This window comes from Microcaecilia unicolor, chromosome 8 (assembly GCF_901765095.1).
Source record: "Microcaecilia unicolor chromosome 8, aMicUni1.1, whole genome shotgun sequence".
Classification (NCBI taxonomy): Eukaryota; Metazoa; Chordata; class Amphibia; order Gymnophiona; family Siphonopidae; genus Microcaecilia; species Microcaecilia unicolor.
The window spans coordinates 121,508,903-121,529,386 of NC_044038.1; the positions used below are offsets into that span (position 1 = coordinate 121,508,903).

At 47.6% G+C, this 20,484-nt stretch overlaps 1 protein-coding gene across 4 annotated transcripts in view; it reads right to left on the reverse strand.

Annotated features, from left to right (window-relative positions):
* HNRNPH1 (heterogeneous nuclear ribonucleoprotein H1) overlaps positions 1 to 16,180 on the reverse strand; it is a 262,634-nt gene extending 246,454 nt beyond the window's left edge. For 2 of the 4 annotated variants that reach the window (XM_030213130.1, XM_030213126.1), the window contains exons 1-2: positions 16,126 to 16,180; positions 15,396 to 15,545 (exon numbers count right to left, since the gene is read on the reverse strand). In XM_030213130.1, coding sequence (XP_030068990.1) covers positions 15,396 to 15,489 — 94 coding nt within the window. In that variant the 5' untranslated portion in view covers positions 15,490 to 15,545; positions 16,126 to 16,180. Of the gene's footprint in view, positions 1 to 15,395; positions 15,546 to 15,839; positions 16,101 to 16,125 lie in introns of those variants that run through there. The other 2 variants (XM_030213127.1, XM_030213129.1) reach the window with 2 other exon arrangements.
* Positions 16,181 to 20,484: the final 4,304 nt, after the last annotated feature.

Here is a 20,484-nt window from a genome sequence, read left to right on the forward strand (position 1 = left end):
TTGAATAGTCTTGGAAGCAAAGTATCTTCCGGCCTTCATATTGTAATCCTTGTCCCGCTCTTATCGCCTTTAGAATCGCCTGCTTATGCCCGTACTGCAAAAGTTTCAAAATGACCACCCGAGGCTTTTCCGTTGACTGTCGGTGTGGCCCTATCCTATGGGCTCGCTCAATGCGTAGCGGATCTGGTAGATTGTTTAATTGCAGCATCTCTGCAAGCCAGCGCTCCAAAAAATTCACCAGCTCCCAGTCTTTCAGATTTTCCAGAAGCCCGACTAATCACAAGTTATTCCTCCTTGCACGATTTTCCAAGTCATCTAGCTTTTGTTCCAACTCCGTTACTTTCTTCTGGAGCGCCGCTCAAGGTTCCTCATCCACTTGCAAACGGTCCTCTATGTCTCCCACTCGCTGTTGCATGTGGTCTAGATCCAGGTGAAAGCCATCGAGTCTTTCATGTGTGACCTCTGCTGTCGTACAGAGCTTGTAGTTTTTTTATCTAGCACTGCTTCCACCGCCGCCGTCACCTCAGCTGTTATCTCAGCAGTCCACGCAGAGCATACAGTGGAGCCCTGTCGTGTGGGGCTTTCCGCCATCTTCGGCTCCTGGGCCTTTTCTCCTTTTCTTTAAGACGCCATTTCGCCGCCGACCAGCAATTTAAAGTACTTTTCTCATTCTCTTCCCCTTCCGATGTATCACGAGAGGTTTTTGTTATTGAGGCTTGGGTCGTTTGTTGATATTGCCAATAATTAAATCGAGGAAGCATGGGAGCTCCGCTTTTCAGCGACCGCTCTCTCTCATGGTACCACGTGACCCTCATCAAAAAGGTGGGCTTTTAGCTTAGATTTGAAGACAGCCAGAGATGGAGCTTGATGTACCGGTTCAGGAAGTCTATTCCAGGCATATGGTGCAGCAAGATAAAAGGAACGGAGGCTGGAGTTAGCAGTGGAGGAGAAGGGTGCAGATAAGAGAGATTTACCTAGTGAAGGGAGTTCCCGGAGAGGAATGTAGGGAGAGATGAGAGTGGAGAGGTACTGAGGAGCTGCAGAGTGAATGCACTTATAGGTCAATAAGAGGAGTCTGAACTGTATGCGGAAACGGATAGGAAGCCAGTGAAGTGCCTTGAGGAGAGGGCTAATATGAGCATAACGACACTGGCGGAATATTAGTCGTGCAGCAGAATTTTGAACAGATTGAAGAGGAGAGAGATGGCTAAGTGGGAGACCTGTAAGAAGCAAGTTGCAATAGTCTAAAGCGAGAGGTGATAAGAGTGTGGATGAGAGTTCTGGTAGTGTGCTCAGAAAGGAAAGGGTGAATTTTGCTGATATTATAGAGAAAGAAACGACTAGTTTTGGCAGTCTGTTGAATATGTGCAGAGGAGAGTGAGGAGTCAAAGGTTACGAGCTGATGAGACAGGAAGGATGAGAGTGTTATTCACAGAAATAGAGAATGGGGGAGGAGGAAAGGTTGGTTTAGGAAAAAAGATGAGAAGCTCAGTATTTGTCATATTTAGTTTCAGATGGCGCTGAGACATCCAGGCAGCAATGTCAGACAGGCAGGCTGATACTTTGGCCTGGATTCCTGCTGAGATTTCTGGTGTGGAGAGGTAGATCTGGGAGTCATCAGCGTAAAGATGATACTGAAAACCATGGGATGAGATCAGAGTAGCATGCAGGCATAATTTCAAAACACTTAGCCTTCCAAAGTTCCATAGGTTTCTATGGAACTTTGGAAGCCTAAGTGCTTTGAAAATATGCCAGATAGTAGATGACGGCAGAAAAAGACCTGCACGGTCCATCCAGTCTGCCCAACAAGATAACTCATATGTGCTACTTTTTCTGTATACCTTACCTTGATTTGTATCTGTCTTTTTCAGGGCACAGACCGTATAAGTCTGCCCAGCACTAGCCCCGCCTCCCAACCACCAGCCCCTTGATTTGTATCTGTCATTTTCAGGGCACAGACCGTATAAGTCTGCCCAGCACTAACCCCGCCTCTGCCATCCAATCTTTGCTAAGCTCCTGAGGATCCCTTCCTTCCGAACAGGATTCCTTTATGTTTATCCCACGCATGTTTGAATTCCGTTACAGTTTTCATCTCCACCACCTCCCGCGGGAGGGCATTCCAAACATCCACCACTCTCTCTGTGAAAAAAATACTTCTTGACATTTTTCTTGAGTCTGCCCCCTTTCAATCTCATTTCATGTCCTCTACTTCGACCGCCTTCCCATCTACGGAAAAGGTTCGTTTGCGGATTAATACCTTTCAAATATTTGAACATCTGTATCACATCACCCCTGTTTCTCCTTTCCTCCAGGGTATACATGTTCAGGTCAGCAAGTCTCTCCTCATACGTCTTGGAACGCAAATCCCATACCATTCTCGTAGCTTTCCTTTGCACTGCTTCAATTCTTTTTACATCCTTAGCAAGAAACGGCCTCCACAACTGAACACAATACTCCAGGTGGAGCCTCACCAACGACTTATACAGGGGCATTAAAACCTCTTTTCTTCTGCTTGTCACACCTCTCTCTATACAGCCTAGCAACCTTCTAGCTACGGCCACCACCTTGTCACACTGTTTCGTCGCCTTCAAATCCTCAGATACTATCACCCCAAGATCCCTCTCCCCATCCGTACCTATCAGACTCTCATCGCCTAACACATACGTCTCCCGTGGATTTCTACTCCCTAAGTGCATCACTTTGCATTTCTTCGCATTGAATTTTAATTGCCAAACCTTAGACCATTCTGCTAGCTTCCTGAGATCCTTTTTCATGTTTTCCACTCCCTCCCGGGTGTCCACTCTGTTACAGATCTTAGTATCATCCGCAAATAAGCAAACTTTACCTTCTAAACCTTCGGCAATGTCACTCACAAATATATTGAACAGAATCGGCCCCAGCACCGATCCCTGAGGCACTCCACTACTCACCTTTCCCTCATCCAAGCAAATTCCATTAACCACCAACCTCTGGTGTCTGTCCGTCAACCAGTTCCTAATCCAGTTCACCACTTCGGGTCCTACCTTCAGCCCGTCCAGTTTATTTAAGAGCCTCCTGTGGGGAACCATGTCAAAAGCTTTGCTGAAATCTAAGTAGATTACGTCTGTAGCTCGTCCCTGATTCAGTTCTCCGGTCACCCAATCAAAGAACTCAATGAGATTCGTTTGGCACGATTTCCCTTTGGTAAAATCATGTTGTCTCGGATCTTGCAACTTATTGGTTTCCAGGAAATTCACTATCCTTTCCTTCAGCATCGCTTCCATTACTTTTCCAATAACCAAGGTAAGGCTTACCGGCCTGTAGTTTCCAGCTTCTTCCCTAGCGCCACTTTTGTAAAGAGGGACCACATCCGCCATTCTCCAATCCCTCGGAACCTCTCCCGTCTGCAAGGATTTATTAAACAAAACTTTAGAAGGACCCGCCAGAACCTCTCTGAGCTCCCTCAATATCCTGGGGTGGATCCCGTCCGGTCCCAAGTACCAAGGGAAGAAGTATAGATGGAGAAGAGGTCCCCCGACAGATCCCTGAGGTACATCAACTGACAGTGGGATAGAAGTAGAGGAGGATCCACTACAGTATACACTAAAGGTACGCTGGGAGAGATGATAAGAAAACAAGGAAAGAACAGAGCCCTGAAATCCAAGGACAGCGTATCAAGGAGTAGGCTGCGATCAAGTGTCAAAAACAGCAGATAGATCGAGAAGGATGAGGATAGAATAGAGACCTTTGGATCTGGCCAGGAACAGAATTTTTTTTTTGTTACATTTGTACCCCGCACTTTCCCCTCATGGCAGGCTCAATGCGGCTTACATATTATATACACGTACTTATATTTGTACCTGGGGCAATGGAGGATTAAGTGACTTGCCCAGAGTCACAAGGAGCTGCCTGTGCCTGAAGTGGGAATTGAACTCAGTTCCTGAGTTCCCCAGGAACAGAGTCAACCACCCTAACCACTCCTCCACATCATTGGAGACTTTAGCAAGCGCTGTTTCAGTTGAACGAAGGGGGCGAAAGCCAGATTGAAGTGGATCAAGAATAGCTTGAGATGAAAGAAAGTCAAGGCAACGGCGGTGAACAGCACGTTCAAGTATCTTGGATAGGAAAGGGAGGAGGGAGATGGGGCGATATTTAGAAGGACAGGTAGGGTCCAATGAAGGTTTTTTAAGGAGTGGTGTGACTACGGCATGTTTGAAGGCATCAGGAACAGTCGCAGTGGCCAGTGAAAGATTGAGGATATGACAGATAAAAGGGATGACAGTAGGAGAGATAGTGTTAAGTAGATGGGTGGGAATAGGATCAGAGGAACAGGTAGTAGGTTTCGAGGAGGAAATAAGATGTGTAGTTTCCTCTTCAGTAATTTCAGAAAAGGAGGCAGGGGTTGGAGGGTTGAGAGAATGGACTAAGGAAAGGAGAGGTGGAGGTGACCTAGTTGAGAATTCAAGTTTAATCTTGTGAACCTTATCATGAAAGAACTCAGTCAGAGTCTGGGGGGAAAGTGAAGGGGGGGTTGGAGATGAAGGTACTTTGAGGAGAGAGTTCAGTGTGCCAAACAGACGTTGAGGGTTTGAGCCAAGAGAATTTGTCAACTGGATGTAATAGTCCTGTATGGCACATAGAGCAGACTGAAAGGAGGTCAGCAAGAATTTAAAATGTATGAAGTCAGCATGGGCATGGGATTTCATCCAAAGGCTTTAAACTACATTTCCTGAGCCGGTACATCAAGCTCCATCTCTGGCCTTCTTCAAATCTAAGCTCAAAGCCCACCTTTTTGATGCTGCTTTTAAATCCTAACCCTTATTCACTTGTTCAGAACCCTTATTTTCTCATCCTCACTTTAATATTCCCTTATCTCGTTTATCCTGTTTGTCCTAATTAGATTCTAAGCTCTGTCAAGCAGGAACTGTCTCTTCATGTTCAAGTGTACAGCGCTGCGTACGTCTAGTAGCGCTATAGAAATGATAAGTAGCAGTAGTACATTTGCTGGGGATGGGTTAGAAAAGCCCTCAGGAAGGTAAGCCATCTAATACCCTTTTAGAAAGCAGGAAAAAGAGTAACATCTGGAGAGCCTTGCATACCAATGCACACAGTATGGGAAACAAACTTCAAAATCTACAGACTGCAATGAGAGAAGCAAACTTGGATTTATTGGCAGTCACAGAGACGTGGTTCACGAAGAATCATGACTGGGCTATAGTTATACCTCACTATAATCTATTCAGGAAAGACAGGTTAGGAAAAAAGGGTGGAATAGAAGCATATGTTAATTATTAAAGTGACAGAACTGAAGAACTACTCTGGGTTAAACTGGTAAGAGGGAAGGAAAATGCATTTACATTAGAATAATATATAGGTCACCTTCACAGTCAGAAGAAATGGAAAGACTTAATTGAAGACATTCACAAGGTAGCTAGGAAAGGGGAAGTACTACTGATAGGTGATTTTAATATGCATGATGTTGACTGTGGTGTCCCTGCTGCGGGGTCGCCTAGAAGCAAAGGGATCCTGGATTCTCTACAGGGAGAATTTTTCAGCAGCAGGTAAGGGGAAGTACTACCGATAGGTGATTTTAATGGGAAAATTAGGTTCTTACCATGATAATTTTCTTTCCTTTAGTCATAGCAGATAAAACCATTACGTATGGGTTGTGTCCATCAACCAGCAGGGGGGAGATAGAGAGCAAACTCAACTTTTCACAGTGCCTCATGGTCAGCCAGCTCCACTGCCTCATCAGTATTTGAAGCTTCCAAAGCAGTATGGCAAACCGCAATGGGAATAACATGAACTTTCCTCACAGCGAACGATAGCCCCTTAACAAGGGCATAAACTCAAAAAAGGAGGGAATGATCTCATCCTCCTGGAGGGAATAAACTCGTCCTCCACTTTGTATAAACAGAGGGAATACTTGCATCCTCCTGGAGGGAATAAACTCATCCTCCCAAAACATGAACTGGAGGGAATGAACTCATCCTCCTATAACTGTAACAAGAATCCTGAAGACTGTTTTCCGACTCCCCAAGGAAGGAATATAACTTCAGGAAACAAGAACAGCACCTAAAATCAGAATCACTGCAATACAGACAATCATACAGGGAGGGCTCATGGCTTCATTTGCTATGACTAAAGGAAAGAAAATTACCATGGTAAGAACCTAATTTTCCCTTCCTTGTCATCAAGCAGATGAAGCCATTACGTATGGCATGTAACAAAGCAATCCCTAAATAGGATGGGAACAAGCCACACCACGCGCTAGCACCTGTGCTCCAAAACGCGCATCCCTCCTGGCAGCCACATCCAGCCTGTAATGTCGGGCGAAAGAGAGCTTAGAAGCCCATGTTGCAGCACTGCAAATGTCATGAAGACACAGTGCTCCAGTTTCTGCCCAGGAAGAGGAAATCGCTCTTCTGGAATGTGCCTTAAAGGCTTCAGGCGGAGCCCAGCCAGACAGCAGATATGCTGAAAAGATAGCTTCTTTGAGCCAACGGGCAATAGTGGCTTTAGACGCTGAAGACCCTCTGCGAGGACCTGCAAACAGCACAAAAAGATGATCAGAGGTCCTGAAAGAATTTGTAATTCGCAGATACTGCAACAGAGTCCTGCGCACATCCAAAAGGTGCAACTGCCCAAATGAATCTGGAAACTCCTCCTCAACAAAGGAGGGAAGAAAAACAGGCTGGTTTAGGTGAAACGCTGAAACCACCTTAGGCATGAAGAAAGGAACGGTCCAAACCGTGACCCCTGACTCTGAGAATTGCAGAAAAGGGTCTCTACAGGACAGCGCCTGGAGCTCTGACACCCGTCTTGCCGAGGTAATGGCCACTAAAGAGACGGCCTTCAGTGTCAAATCTTTCTCTGAAGCACGCCGAAGCGGTTCAAAGGGAGCCCCCTGAAGGGCCTTCAATACTAACCCCAGGTTCCAAGCTGGACAAGGTGCCCACATGGGAGGACGGAGCCGAAGCACCTAAGAAACCATGCCACATCTGGATGAGCAGCTAACGACACGCCTTCAACCTTGCCACGCAGGGAGGCGAATGCTGCCACTTGCACCCGCAGGGAATTATAGGCCAAGCCTTTGTGTACACCATCCTGCAAAAAATCCAGAATAGGCAAGACAGGAGCCCGCAACAGAGAAAGCGCTCTTGAAACACACCAGACTTCAAACTGGCGCCAAATCCTGGCATAAGCCACGGAAGTGGAGCACTTACGGGCCTGCAGGAGAGTGGAAATTACCTTATTTGAGTAGCCTTTATCTCTCAATTGCGCCCTCTCAATCCCCATGCCATAAGACCAAAGCGGCAGGCGTCCTCCATGGCCACAGGACCCTGTGACAACAGGTGCGGAACCAGAACGGAAAGGGAGCCTCCAACAGCATCTGTCGGAGGTCCGCATACCAAGGCCTCCTGGGCCAATCCGGGGCGATGAGCACCACTTCTCCTGGATGCAGCCGAATCCGCAGGAGCACTCGCCCTATCAAGGGCCACGGAGGGAAGACATACATCAAGCCCAGAGGCCAGGGTTGAGCCAAGGCATCCAACCCGGCAGAGCGAGGATCCCTCCGTCTGCTGAAGAAGCATGGGACTTTGGCATTGGAACTGGTCACCATAAGATCCATCCCTGGCTTGCCCCATTTGGCACATATCTGCAGGACTACATCGTCTGCTAATTCCCACTCCGCTGGATCGATCTGATGCCTGCTTAGATAGTCGGCTTGCATGTTGCTCTGACCTGCAATGTGAGCTGCTGACAGGGACTGTAGATGCGCGGCTAGAGCTCTGCACTGAGTGCCACCTTGTCGATTTATGTAGGCCACTGCTGTCGTGTTGTCGACATCACTCGGACAGCCAATCCTTCCAGGGTCACTTGAAAGGCCAGAAGAGCCAGAAACACCGCTTTCAACTCCAGGCGGTTGATAGACCACTCCGACTCGTCGGGCGTCCACAGACCCTGGGCATGCTTCCCCTGGCAATGTGCGCCCCAGCCCTTCAGGCTGGCATCTGTCACCACTAGGCACCAATCGGGGAGCGCCAGCGGCATTCTCCGCCGAAACATGCTGTCCGAGAGCCACCACTCCATACTGAGGCGGGCCGCAGGGAGCCAAGAAAGTCTGCACTGATAATCCTGAGATACTGGAGACCATCGTTGAAGTAGAGAATACTGTAGAGGTCTCAGGTCCGCTCTCGCCCATGGCACCACTTCCAAGGTGGCCGTCATCGATCCCAACAGCTGGACAATGTCCCAAGCTCGCGGGCGGGGCATCCTCAGGAGCAGACGGACCTGATTCTGAAGCTTGCACCGCCTTTGCTCGGGAAGAAACATATAGCCCGAGGCTGTGTCGAACCTGGCCCCCAAATATTCTAGAGATTGTGAGGGGGTCAGGTAACTTTTGGCCATATTGACGACCCAGCCCAGAGACTGAAGGACTGAAACCACTCTGGCTGTAGCTAGATTACTTTTTTTCTGAGTCTGCTCTGATGAGCCAGTCGTCTAGGTACGGGTAAACCCGGATACTCTCTCGCCTAAGAAAGGCAGCTACCACCACCATTACCTTGGAGAAGGTTCGGGGAGCTGTGGCGAGGCCAAAAGGCAAGGCCCGAAACTGGAAATGTTTTCCCAACACCGCAAACCGCAGAAACTTCTGGTGCGGGGGCCAAATTGGTATGTGCAAGGAAGTTTCTTTCAGGTCCAGAGACGTGAGAAACTCTCCTGGCTGTACCGGCGCAATGACGGAGCGCAGGGTTTCCATGTGAAAATGCTGCACTCTAAGGACTTGTTTAGCTCTTTTAAGTCCAGGATCGGGCGAAAAGACCCGCCTTTTCGTGGCACCACAAAGTAAATAGAGTAGCGTCCTAAACCTTGTTCGGCAGGAGGTACCGGGGTCACAGCCCCTATCTGGCACAGACTGTGCAAAGTCTCCTCTACCGCCGCCTGTTTGGCGGCAGAACCACATCGGGACTCCACAAACACGTCTCTCACCGGGGCATCAAATTCTATTCGGTATTCGTCTCTGATCAGGTCCAAGACTCACTGATATGCGGAGATTTTGGCCCACTCCTCAAAAAGGGGGAAAGTCTTCCTCCGATGACAGGAAACGAGGAGGGGGCCGGCGCACCATCATTGAGAGGGTCGCCCCTGAACTCCAGTCCTTGAACCGGCAGCTGCGGAACGTTTGTCCGAGCGAAAGGAGTTTCTCTGCTGAAAGCGGGCACGCGAAGTGAACCCAGCAGCACGCCCTGTGCGGTACCTTCTAGCTTCAAGGAAGCGAGGTCTGTAAGAGGAGCGGACCGCCTGACCCTTAGAAGAAGGCTTCAGCCTATCTTCGGGCAAGCGCTGAGGTTTGGAATCCCCCAGGCCTTTAACAATGTTTTCCAGCTCCTCACCAAACAGGAGAAGGCCTTGAAAGGGCAACTTCACCAACCTTTGCTTAGAGGCCATGTCCGCCGCCCAATGTCGTAGCCAAAGAGTGCGGCGAGTCACCACTGCTACAGCCATTTGTTTAGCCGAAGCTCTGACCATATCATAAAGGGCGTCAGCCAAAAAGGACAAGGCCGACTCCATCTGCGGAGCCACTACAGATAAGGACTCCGCTCCATCACCGGGCTGTTCCACTGCCTGCTGTAACCAAGCCAGGCAGGCTCTAGCAGCATAACAACTGCATGCAGACGCAAGAACAGTGAGACCTGCCAAATCAAAGGACCGCTTCAGAGCGGAATCAAGCCTGCGGTCTTGAATATCCTTCAGGGCAACACCTCCTTCAACAGGGAGGTTAGTTCTCTTTGTCACACCCGTGACCAGGGCATCCACTTTAGGCATTGCAAAGCGAGCCAAATGTTCCTCACTCAGAGGGTATAATTGCCCCATAGCCCTGGCAACCTTCAAAGGTCCCTCGGGGTCAGCTCATTGAGCCGAAATAAGCTCTTGGATGGAGTCATGCAAAGGACAGGCTCAAGCAGGCTTTCTGGTACTAGCCATCCTTGGATTAACAGAGGAGGCTGTGCCACTCCCAGGATCTTCAATCGAGAGGGCTTGTAAGGCATCTGAAATAAGCGCTGGCAGCTCCTCGAGGTGGAAAATCCTCACCGCAGACGGATCATCAAGCTCCTGTGGCAATTCTGCACCTGACTCTGGCTCCTCAGCCCAAGAAGTTCTGCCAGACCCCTCAGAATCCTCATAGCCCGACCACGGGGGGGAAAAGGGGGTGCGCCACACTCAGAAGGGGAATTAGCCCTTCTGCGTTTATCAGGAGGATAAGAAACACGCAAAGCCAACTCCAAAAGGCCAGGATCCACCAGGGGGGGGGGGGGGGGGGGGGCAGGCAGAGGGTCCGAAGATCCCTGTGGAAGAGCTCCTTTAAGCATGTACGCCCTATGCAGCATTAAAACAAAATCAGGGGAGAAAGCCGCTCCCTGACCGCCCCGGATCCTGCCCAGGGCTATCAGCTCTATTATTAGCCTCAATCAGAGGACACCCCCCCCCCCCCCCCCCGGAATCAGGGCTCTCCGTCGCAACGGAGGCCGCGCCATGTGGAAAATCCAAAATGGCATCCGCTGCCAGTTCAGAGCGCCATGCTCGGGCCGGCTCTACCGTCTGTACAGCACGAATTACAGAGCCCCGCTGCTGATTTGCGCTTGCCACATTTAGAACAGCGCTTTACAGTCTCCGCGGCCATCGCCGAAAACGGCGGTAAAATTCAAAAATGGCGGTTCGCGCCAAAAATGTCCCGCTCGCGGGCCCACCCCGGAGGAGTCAGAAAACTCTCTTACCTCACTAGACCAAGTATCACAGCTCCGGTCCTGCAGAAGAATCTCAAGAAAAAAAAAAAAAAAAAAAGTTTTTTTTAACGCTGTGAGGAAAGCAGAGGCAAAAGAGGTAAATAAAAACACTCCGGAAGTTCAGATAAGTGGGAAAGGCAGGGAAAGGCGAACCAATGTGCCTGCATCCACTGAGTGGGAAAGGACAGGGAAAAGCAAGCTAATATGTCCACATCCACAGGGGCATGGGTAAGGCAGGGAAAGGGCTAACCTACGTGCCTTCAAAGTGAAGCTGCTATAGCCTCTAACACCCCGGCTAACAACTGGCAAGCCAGGAGCCACCCCCAAGGCAAATTTTTGATGGAGCTCGAAGAAGCTGCAGCCACCCTGCTTGGGGAGATAGAGAATACTGAAGAGGCAGTGGAGCTGGCTGGCCATGAGGCACTGTGAAAAGTTGAGTGCTCTCTATCTCCCCCTGCTGGTTGATGGACACAACCCATACGTAGTGGCTTCATCTGCTTGATGACAAGGAAATGCATGATGTTGACTGTGGTGTCCCTGCTGCGGGGTCGCCTAGAAGCAAAGGGGATCTTGGATTCTCTACAGGGAGAATTTTTTCAGCAGCAGGTAACAGAACCAACATGGGATGGAGCTATTCTAGATCTGGTTCTTACAAACGGGAGGAATGTTTCTGGTGTAATGGTGGGAGATCACCTGGCATCTAGTGATCACCAAATGGTATGGTTTAATATTAATACAAAGGATGAGAGGACTTATTCAAGACTGAAGGTCCTAGATTTCAAAAGAACTAACTTTGTACTAACTTTGCTGAGATGAACTGTCCAGAAGATGGCTACGAAACTGGTAAGCGGTCTCCGTCATAAAAAAAAAAAAAAACATACAGGGACAGACTCATGAACCTCAACATGTGTACTCTAGAAGAGAGGCGGGAGAAAGGGGATATGATAGAGACGTTTAAATACCTCAGTGGCGTTAATATACGTGAGCCTTTTTCAAATTAAGGAATCTAAGAAAATACTCTTTCACAGAAAAAGTGGTGGATGCGTGCAATGGCCTCCCAGTGAAGGTCTTGGAGACGAGCGGACTGTTATCAGATTTAAGAGAGCGTGGGACAGGCACATGGGATCTCTTAGGAAAAGGAGAAGTTAGTGGTTACTGAGGATGGGCAGACTGGATGGGCCATTTAACCCTTATCTGTTATTATGTTTCTATAATTCAGTTAAAGTGTCTTTTGAGCCACATTCCTCTGGACTCAGCAAGAACTTTTTTATCTTGATATTGATTTCTTCAAACAGGTCCTTATTTGATTAAAACAAACCCTCACTATACCTATTTCAAGATCTGCAACAGATAGTAGGCATTTACAGGCAATTGAAAACATTGCCATAAAAAGTCACTACTGGTTTGAGAATTTGATCATGTTACACAACCCCTCAGGGAGAAGCATTGGTTGCCTATAGACTTTTGAAACCAATATCTACTCTTTGGGGCAACATTTTAATCCTATTTAATATCTTATACCTCTTCTCAGGTACTTAGAACTAGCCAATAGAATTGAGAAAATATACATTTTTTTTTTTATAATATTAGTAGTGTGAACCACTCAGATTCTGGAATGGGCAATATATCATCATATAATCAAACATAAAAGACAACTGACCAACTCACCGGCAAATGCGCAGTAGAGACTTCCCTCTCTGTCCCGCCCTCGCGTCAAGATGTGATGACGTCAGAGGGTGGAACAGAGAGGGAAACGGATGAAGGAAAGGAACATCGCCGGCGCACCTCCCCCCTCCCCAACGTCGTCGCCACCGCTCCCTCCCCCCTCCGTATTGGGCCCCCTGCACTGACATGACAGCGCCTCTCACCTCCGTGTGGAAGCGCTGCAGGCAGAAGCAGAGGCCAGGGGAGACAGGAGGGCTGCTGGACATTGGGGGGGGGAGGCCAGGAGGGTTGCTGGACATGGGGGGAGGCCAAGGGAAAGAGGACGGTTGCTGGACATGGATCGGGGGGGCGGGGAGGGCAGGGGAGAAAGGAGGTTTGCTGGACATGGAGGTGAGAATTACAAATCTCGCCCGTTTTAACAGGCTTAACGGCTAATAAAGCCATAAACCATATGTAACACTTCACACCTCACAAAATAAACCTTATAAGCATAAGCCATGATAGAGTAATAATGTCACAAAAATTCTCTCTCATTTAATATGCTTATGGTAGCACACAAATGTATCTGCTATCCAAATACAAGTAAATTACTTCCACGGGTTAGAAATACTGTATATCAAGAAAGCCCCTACTCATATGTTGTTCGGCCCAAGGGCCAGAGGCAAACCCTGGAGGCCTCTGCTGCCTCATCATCATTCTGGCTCTTATTCTGCTACACTCTACCTCAGTTCACATCAGAAAGGGGGCAGGGGGCCATGGATGAAGTGCCACACAATTGGAGGACAAGGCATTTCTCAATAGCCAAATAATGCATTTGGAAGTGCCAGCCTCCTTGAAGATACACCCTATGAAAAGTCTGAAAACAGACTTTTGCCAGTCCCTCTCGGTCCTTCTGAAGAAAATCCTGGAGAAGGACCGAGAGGGACTGGCAAAAGTACACCTGAGAATGGAGTGGATAGAGCACCGTTCACGGAAGAGAGTGTGTATCAACAACTTGGAAAGCTAAAGGTGGACAAAGCCATGGGACCAGACGGGATCCACCCCAGAATATTGAGGGAGCTCAGAGAGGTTCTGGCGGGTCCTCTTAAAAATTTGTTTAATAAACTTGGAGACGGGAGAGGTTCCGAGGGATTGGAGAACGGCGGAGGTGGTCCCTCTTTACAAAAGTAGTGATAGGGAAGAAGCTGGAAACTACAGGCCGGTAAGCCTCACTTCGGATATTGGAAAAGTAATGGAGGCCATGCTGAAGGAAAGGATAGTGAATTTCCTAGAAGCCAATAAGTTGCAAGATCCGAGACAACATGGTTTTACCAGAGGGAAATCGTGCCAAACGAATCTCATTGAATTCTTTGATTGGGTAACTGGAGAATTAAATCATCAACATGCTATAGATGTAATCTACTTAGATTTTAGCAAAGCTTTTGACACGGTTCCCCACAGGAGGTTCTTAAATAAACTTGATGGGCTGAAGATAGGTCCCGAAGTGGTGAACTGGATTAGGAACTGGTTGACAGACAGACGACAGAGGGTGGTGGTAAATGGAGTTCGCTCGGAGGAGGGAAAGGTGAGTAGTGGAGTGCCTCAGGGGATCGGTGCTTGGGCCGATTCTGTTCAATATATTTGTGAGTGACATTGCCGTAGGGTTAGAAGGTAAAGTTTGCCTATTTGCGGATGATACTAAGATTTGCAACAGAGTGGACACCCGGGAGGGACTGGAAAGCATGAAAAAGGATCTGAGGAAGCTAGAAGAATGGTCTAAGGTTTGGCAATTAAAATTCAATGCGAAGAAATGCAAAGTGATGCACTCACGGAGTAGAAACCCAAGAGACTTGTGTGTTAGGCAGGGAGAGTCTGATAGGTACTGAGGGGGAGAGGGATCTTGGGGTGATAGTATCCGAGGATCTGAAGGCGACGAAACAGTGTGACAAGGCGGTGGCCGTAGCGAGAAGGTTGCTAGGCTGTATAGAGAGAGGTGTGATCAGCAGAAGGAAGTGTTGATGCCCCTGTACAAGTCATTGGTGAGGCCCCACCTGGAGTATTTTGTTCAGTTTTGGAGGCCGTACCTTGCGAAGGATGTTAAAAAAATGGAAGCGGTGCAAAGAAAAGCTACGAGAATGGTACGGAATTTGCGTTCCAAGACGTATGAGGAGAGACTTGCTGACCTGGAGGAAAGGAGGAACAGGGGTGATATGATACGGACGTTCAAATATTTGAAAGGTATTAATCCGCAAACAAATCTTTTCCGGAGATGGGAAGGCAGTAGAACGAGAGGACATGAAATGAGGTTGAAGGGGAGCGGCCTCAGGAAAGATGTCAGGAAGTATTTTTTCACAGAGATGGTGGTGGATGCTTGGAATGCCCTCCCGTGGGAGGTGGTGGAGATGAAAACGGTAACGAAATTCAAACATGCGTGGGATATGCATAAAGGAATCCTGTGCAGAAGGAATGGATCCTCAGAAGCTTAGCCGAAATTGGGTGGCGGAGCAGGTGGGGGGAAGAGGGGCTGGTGGTTGGGAAGCGAGGATAGTGGAGGGCAGACTTATACGGTCTGTGCCAGAGCCGGTGATGGGAGGCAGGACTGGTGGTTGGGAGGCAAGAAGTACTGCTGCACAGACTTGTACGGTCTGTGCCCTGAATAAGGCATGTACAAATCAAGGTAAGGTTTACACATGTTTGTCTTGTTGGGCAGACTGGATGGACCGTGCAGGTCTTTTTCTGCCATCATCTACTATGTTACTATGTTAGAATGGTGGAAAAGGTGTCATTGACTCACAGTAATCAGCAGTGTCAAGGCCAAACATGAAAAGGTATTTGGTGGCTCTCCTTCAGTTCACTTGAATCTAAAGTGGCCCCCACTGCCCCCACTCCTTTGCAGGTATATTCTGATTTTTACCACATTCTATACAAATAAGTATGACTTCTATAAACACAGGTGAATTCTACAAACCTACTTAACAATACCTGAGAAAAAGCGCTGGATCTCATCAGCAGAACAGGACCAGGGTAGGCCACGCACTTTGACCACAAAACCCTCGGTAGTTTCAGTGCCAGACATAGTAAGAGACCTAGAAGTAGCGAGTTCACAAAGGTTCGAGAAACTCCTGTTTAGTTCTACAAGAAAAAAAAAAGGAAGAATATTTGTGTTACCCATCAATAAGCATCCCCTTGGCGGCACAGAATCTCCTGCCTTCCACAATACTTCCACCCCCACCCCCACTCCTTTTGCTATAGCACCCCCATCGAACTACTCTTATTCCCTCATCTTCATCTCCACCCATAACTCCATTTCACTACATTGCGCTACCATCTCATCTTCCTCTCCTCCCCCCCCCCCCCCCAGCGCGGAACCACTACCTCTATTTGCAATCCACCCCCCTCCCTGAAGCAAAATAAATGCCGATTTACTTGGAGGTATAAATCGCTAGCGCACCTCGTTGTGCTTGCTCGCTTGCTCTAAGCGGGATCAGGCCTGCAGGCCTCAAAGGCACGTCACACAAAGGTGTTTTTTTTTAAACGTCACGCCTCGAGTCGTACAGGCCGCACACACAACTGCTATTCAAAAGACACTACGTGATGTCCTCTGAACTCCAACAACACAGCGCTGGCCAAATAACAGTATAAAAACCCAACTCAACAAAGTTCGAACAATAAAAATGTGGCAATCCAACTAAACTTCTAACTCCCCACAAACCTCCAACCGTCCCAACAACGGCGTGGCGCAGACTGAACAAACAAGCGCCTGCGCAAGCCCGTAACCCCCAAAGCTACTTCGCACATGCGCAAAGAAACTCGGCGCGACATCCGTTTATTCGGGGTCATTGCCGTGTAACCAAATAAAGAAGGGAAATATGTTCTTGTATTTTGCGCTTGTAGGTTGAGCGCTGAAGAATATTAATGGCTTATTTTGTTTATATTATGGAAGTACTTTATCATTAAATATTAAATAACGTGTTTATTTTATAGATCATTTTTTCTTTCCACTTCAAAGACGTCGTTCCACTACAGCTGCACTTTTTTATCACTCATTTCCCATGTTAAAACATCTCCCTTTGGCAACACTACGTTTCATCCATTGCTTCACACAGGGATAGTATACCATTATTTTTATATTTACAGTAGAGATATGTGGTAGTCCGTGTTGTTAGGCCACTTCTAAAAGCAGTCGATAGAAATAGAATAGGGTGGTGGACTCTGGTCCCGGGGAACTGAGTTCGATTTCCACTTCAGGCACAGGCAGCTCCTTGTGACTCTGGGCAAGTCACTTAACCCTCCACTGCCACATTGAGCCTGCTATGAGTGGGAAAGCGCGGGGTACAAATGTAACAAAAGAAAATAAGATATCTTTTTTTATTGGACTACCATAATACATTTTTTATTACCTTTCAAAGGTAGCCCTTCGTCAGATCAGAAGTAAGCAAATTAGGATAAGTAACAGCATATATAAGTTAAACATCAACGTATTTTGAGAGGATGAGGGACGGGGAGACATGCATGGTGATCAGAGGGTGACAAAGCAGTGAAATTTCATGGTTTATAATGGGCTAGAAAACCCAGATCTTTGTTAAGTCCTGTCTGGTGGGTGTCAAAATATTTAATAACTTTTACTTCAAAGGTCTTGCGTTCCTGTATTGTTTTAAAGTTTCCCTTAAATATTCTCACCATAAAATCATTAGTACAGTGTTCTGGATTTGTAAAGTGCTGTCCCACAGAGGTAGCATCCTGGTTGTCACTGGCATTTTTCATATGATGTCTAATTAAATTAAAATCTCTTCTTCAGCATCTGGCTTTTTTCTCCAATATAGCACCCTTTGTCACATTTTTTACACTGGATGACATATACTACATTGGAAGATGCGCATGTGAAGGATTCCTTTATGTTTAATATTTTTCCTTTGTGAATGACTGTGGGGTCTTGTGAAATGTTTTGGCATAGTTTGCAACTGGATATATTGCAAGGATGTGTGCCATTCTCTTCTTTATGGGTCTCTGGTGAGAGCTTGCTTCTCAGTAGCTTGTGTTTTAAATTGGGTGGCTGTCGGAAGGCCAGCACTGGTGGGGAAGAGAATATTTCTTTCAGTAATTCATCCTCCTAGAGTAGAGGCTGCTGATCGCTTATGATTTTCCTCAGTGGATGGGCTGGAGTGTAAATTTTAAGGGGCTTCGATGTTAGCTTCACAACATTTAGTACAAGAGTGTCGGGCAGATGTCTATGGTCTGTGCCCTGAGAATGTCAAGGACAAATCAAACTCGGATATACATATATAAGTATCACATACCATGTAAAATTAGTTTATCTTGTTGGGCAGACTGGATGGATCGTTCAGATCTTTATCTGCTGTCATTTACTATTTTACTACGCAGATGTCGTCCACGAAGGCCGAGTAAATGTTGGCCAGTGTGGTGGCTATGGCACATAGCTGGTGCATGGAGGCAAGGGTTAGTCTCTATTCCTCGTAGCAGAAGGCTATGCAGTCAGATATCCAGGAAGAGAGGGTACACTTGCTGACTGGAGTGCTTGTTTTATTGGTGTCAAAGGAGACAAAGAGATGAGAGGCTTTTCGCCAGGGTTGAGTGCATTGAAGATGGTGGTGGAAGGCATGGGTGCAGTCCAGCGCATGGAGGAGCTGTTCCTTTTGGCTGGTATGTGGTCCTGGGTAGAAGGAAGGGAGCACAATAGCCTGGTTGATATGGAATGGGGAGACCACCTTGGGTAGAAATTTTGGGTGGGTTCTGAGCAGTGCTTGGTTGTGGCAGAAATGAGCATATGGCGAGTAGGTCACTAGGGCCTGAAGCTCGATGATGCATTGGGAAAATGTTATGGCAATGAGGAAAATAGTTTTCCAGGTGAGGAATTTGGTGTTCATACTTTCCAGTGGTTCAAAGAGAGGGAGCATAAGGTGGCCAAGGATGATGTTGAGGTCCCAAGCTGGGGGTGGGCGCTGTACAGTAAGATGAAGATTAGTGAACCCCTTCATGAACCTGCTCACCAAATGGTAGGAGGTCCACTGACCAGCCTGTCATGGACTCTGATTAACTCAGTCTTGAGGCCTACATGTGAAAGACTTAGTAGGTACTGCAGGACCATTGGGATGGGGCACAAGGGGTTTTTCTGTGCGGCAGCACACCATGTCTGAAATCTTTTCCACTTGAGCATGTAGAATTTTCTGGTATATGGCCTGGACACTAGTAAAACAGCCGTGACTTCTGGGGCCATATGGAATGGGGCCAGGGTTGGCCACACTGATAGGGCCAGGATCCTTAGGTTGGGGTTTATCATGGTCCTGGGTGATGAGGTCTGGTCGGCTCAGTAGGCATACTAATGGTGTTGTTGACAGGCATTGTAGGAAGGGAAACCACACTTGTCTGGGCCAATAGGAGATAATGAGGATGATGGTGGGCTTGTCCTGGATGATCATAAGTACGTAAGTATTGCCATACTGGGAAAGACCAAAGGTCCATCAAGCCCGGCATCTTGTTTCCAACAGTGGCCAATCCAGGTCACAAATACCTGGCAAGATCCCCAAAAAAGTACAAAACATTTCATGCTGCTTATCCTAGAAATAGTGGATTTTCCCCAAGTCTAATTTAATAATGGTCTATGGACTTTTCCTTTAGGAAGCCGTCCAAACCTTTTTAAAACTCTGCTAAGCTAACCGCCTTTACCACAGTCTCTGGCAATGAATTCCAGAGTTTACTTACACGTTGAGTGAACAAAAATTCTCAGATTCATTTTAAATTTACTACTTTGTAGCTTCATCACATGCCCCCTAGTCCTAATATTTTTGGAAAGCGTAAACAGACACTTCCATCTACCGGTTCAACTCCACTCATTATTTTATAGACTTCTATCATATCTCCCCTCAGACGCCTTTTCTCCAAGCTGAAGAGCCCTAGCTGCTTTAGCCTTTCCTCATAGGGAAGTCATCCCATCCCCTTTATCATTTTCGTCGCCCTTCTCTGCACCTTTTCTAATTCCATTATATATTTTTTTATATGCGGCGACCAGAATTGAACACAATATCCAAGGTGCGGTCGCACCGTGGAGCGACACAAAGGCATTATAACATCCTCATTTTTGTTTTCCATTCCTTTCCTAATTAATACCTAACATTCTATTTGCTTTCTTAGCCACAGTATGTTACGTTTTCAAGGCAGAACCTGGGTTTGTGAGCCCTTGGACACAGCTGAGGAGCGGCAGTGGCAGGCAAAACCACCCCACACCAGAGACAAGGCAGAACTCTGACAGGAACAGCTAGACTTCACCTGCGCTTGACCACCGTTCCCCAGGAGTTGAGCCCCTGGGTGCAGGCGGCCGGCAGGACTTACCGGACAGGGCAGGAACTGGAAACCAACTAGGCTGAACAGGGACTGAGGGTCAGAGGGGAAAGGAATATACAAGGGAAGCAAGACAGAATACTGGGCTAGGACTCACAGACAGACAATACAACACTAGGCAAGAAGTGGACAGGCTAAAGGACAAGAACTGAAAGCTGCCAGGCAGCCACTGAAAAGGGTACAAATACAGGTAACAGCAAAGACTGAAAGCTGCCAAGCAGCCACTAGGGGGAAAACACAGACAGACAACAGAGCAAGAACTGAAAGCTGCCAAGCAGCCACTAAGCAGGGAATTAGCAAACAAAAGCTAATAGCTAACCTACACACAGACTAACCAAGGAGCAGACAAAGAAATACAAAAGAAACAAGACTAGGAAACAAGCAATAAAGTACAAGCTAAGCTACACAAAGACAGGCGGCCGGCAGGACTTACCGGACAGGGCAGGCACTGGATACCAACTAGGCTGAACAGGGCCTGAGGGTCAGAGGGGAAAGGAATATACATGGGCAGCAAGGCAGGAAACTGGGCTAGGACTCACAGACAGACAATACTACACAAAGCAGGAAATGGACAAGCTAAAGGACAGGAACTGAAAGCTGCCACGCAGCCACTGAAACGGTACAAATACTGGCAGACAAGAGACAGGACTGAAAGCTGCAGAGCAGTCACTAAAACAGGGTACAAATACTGACAGACAAGAGACAGGATTGAAAG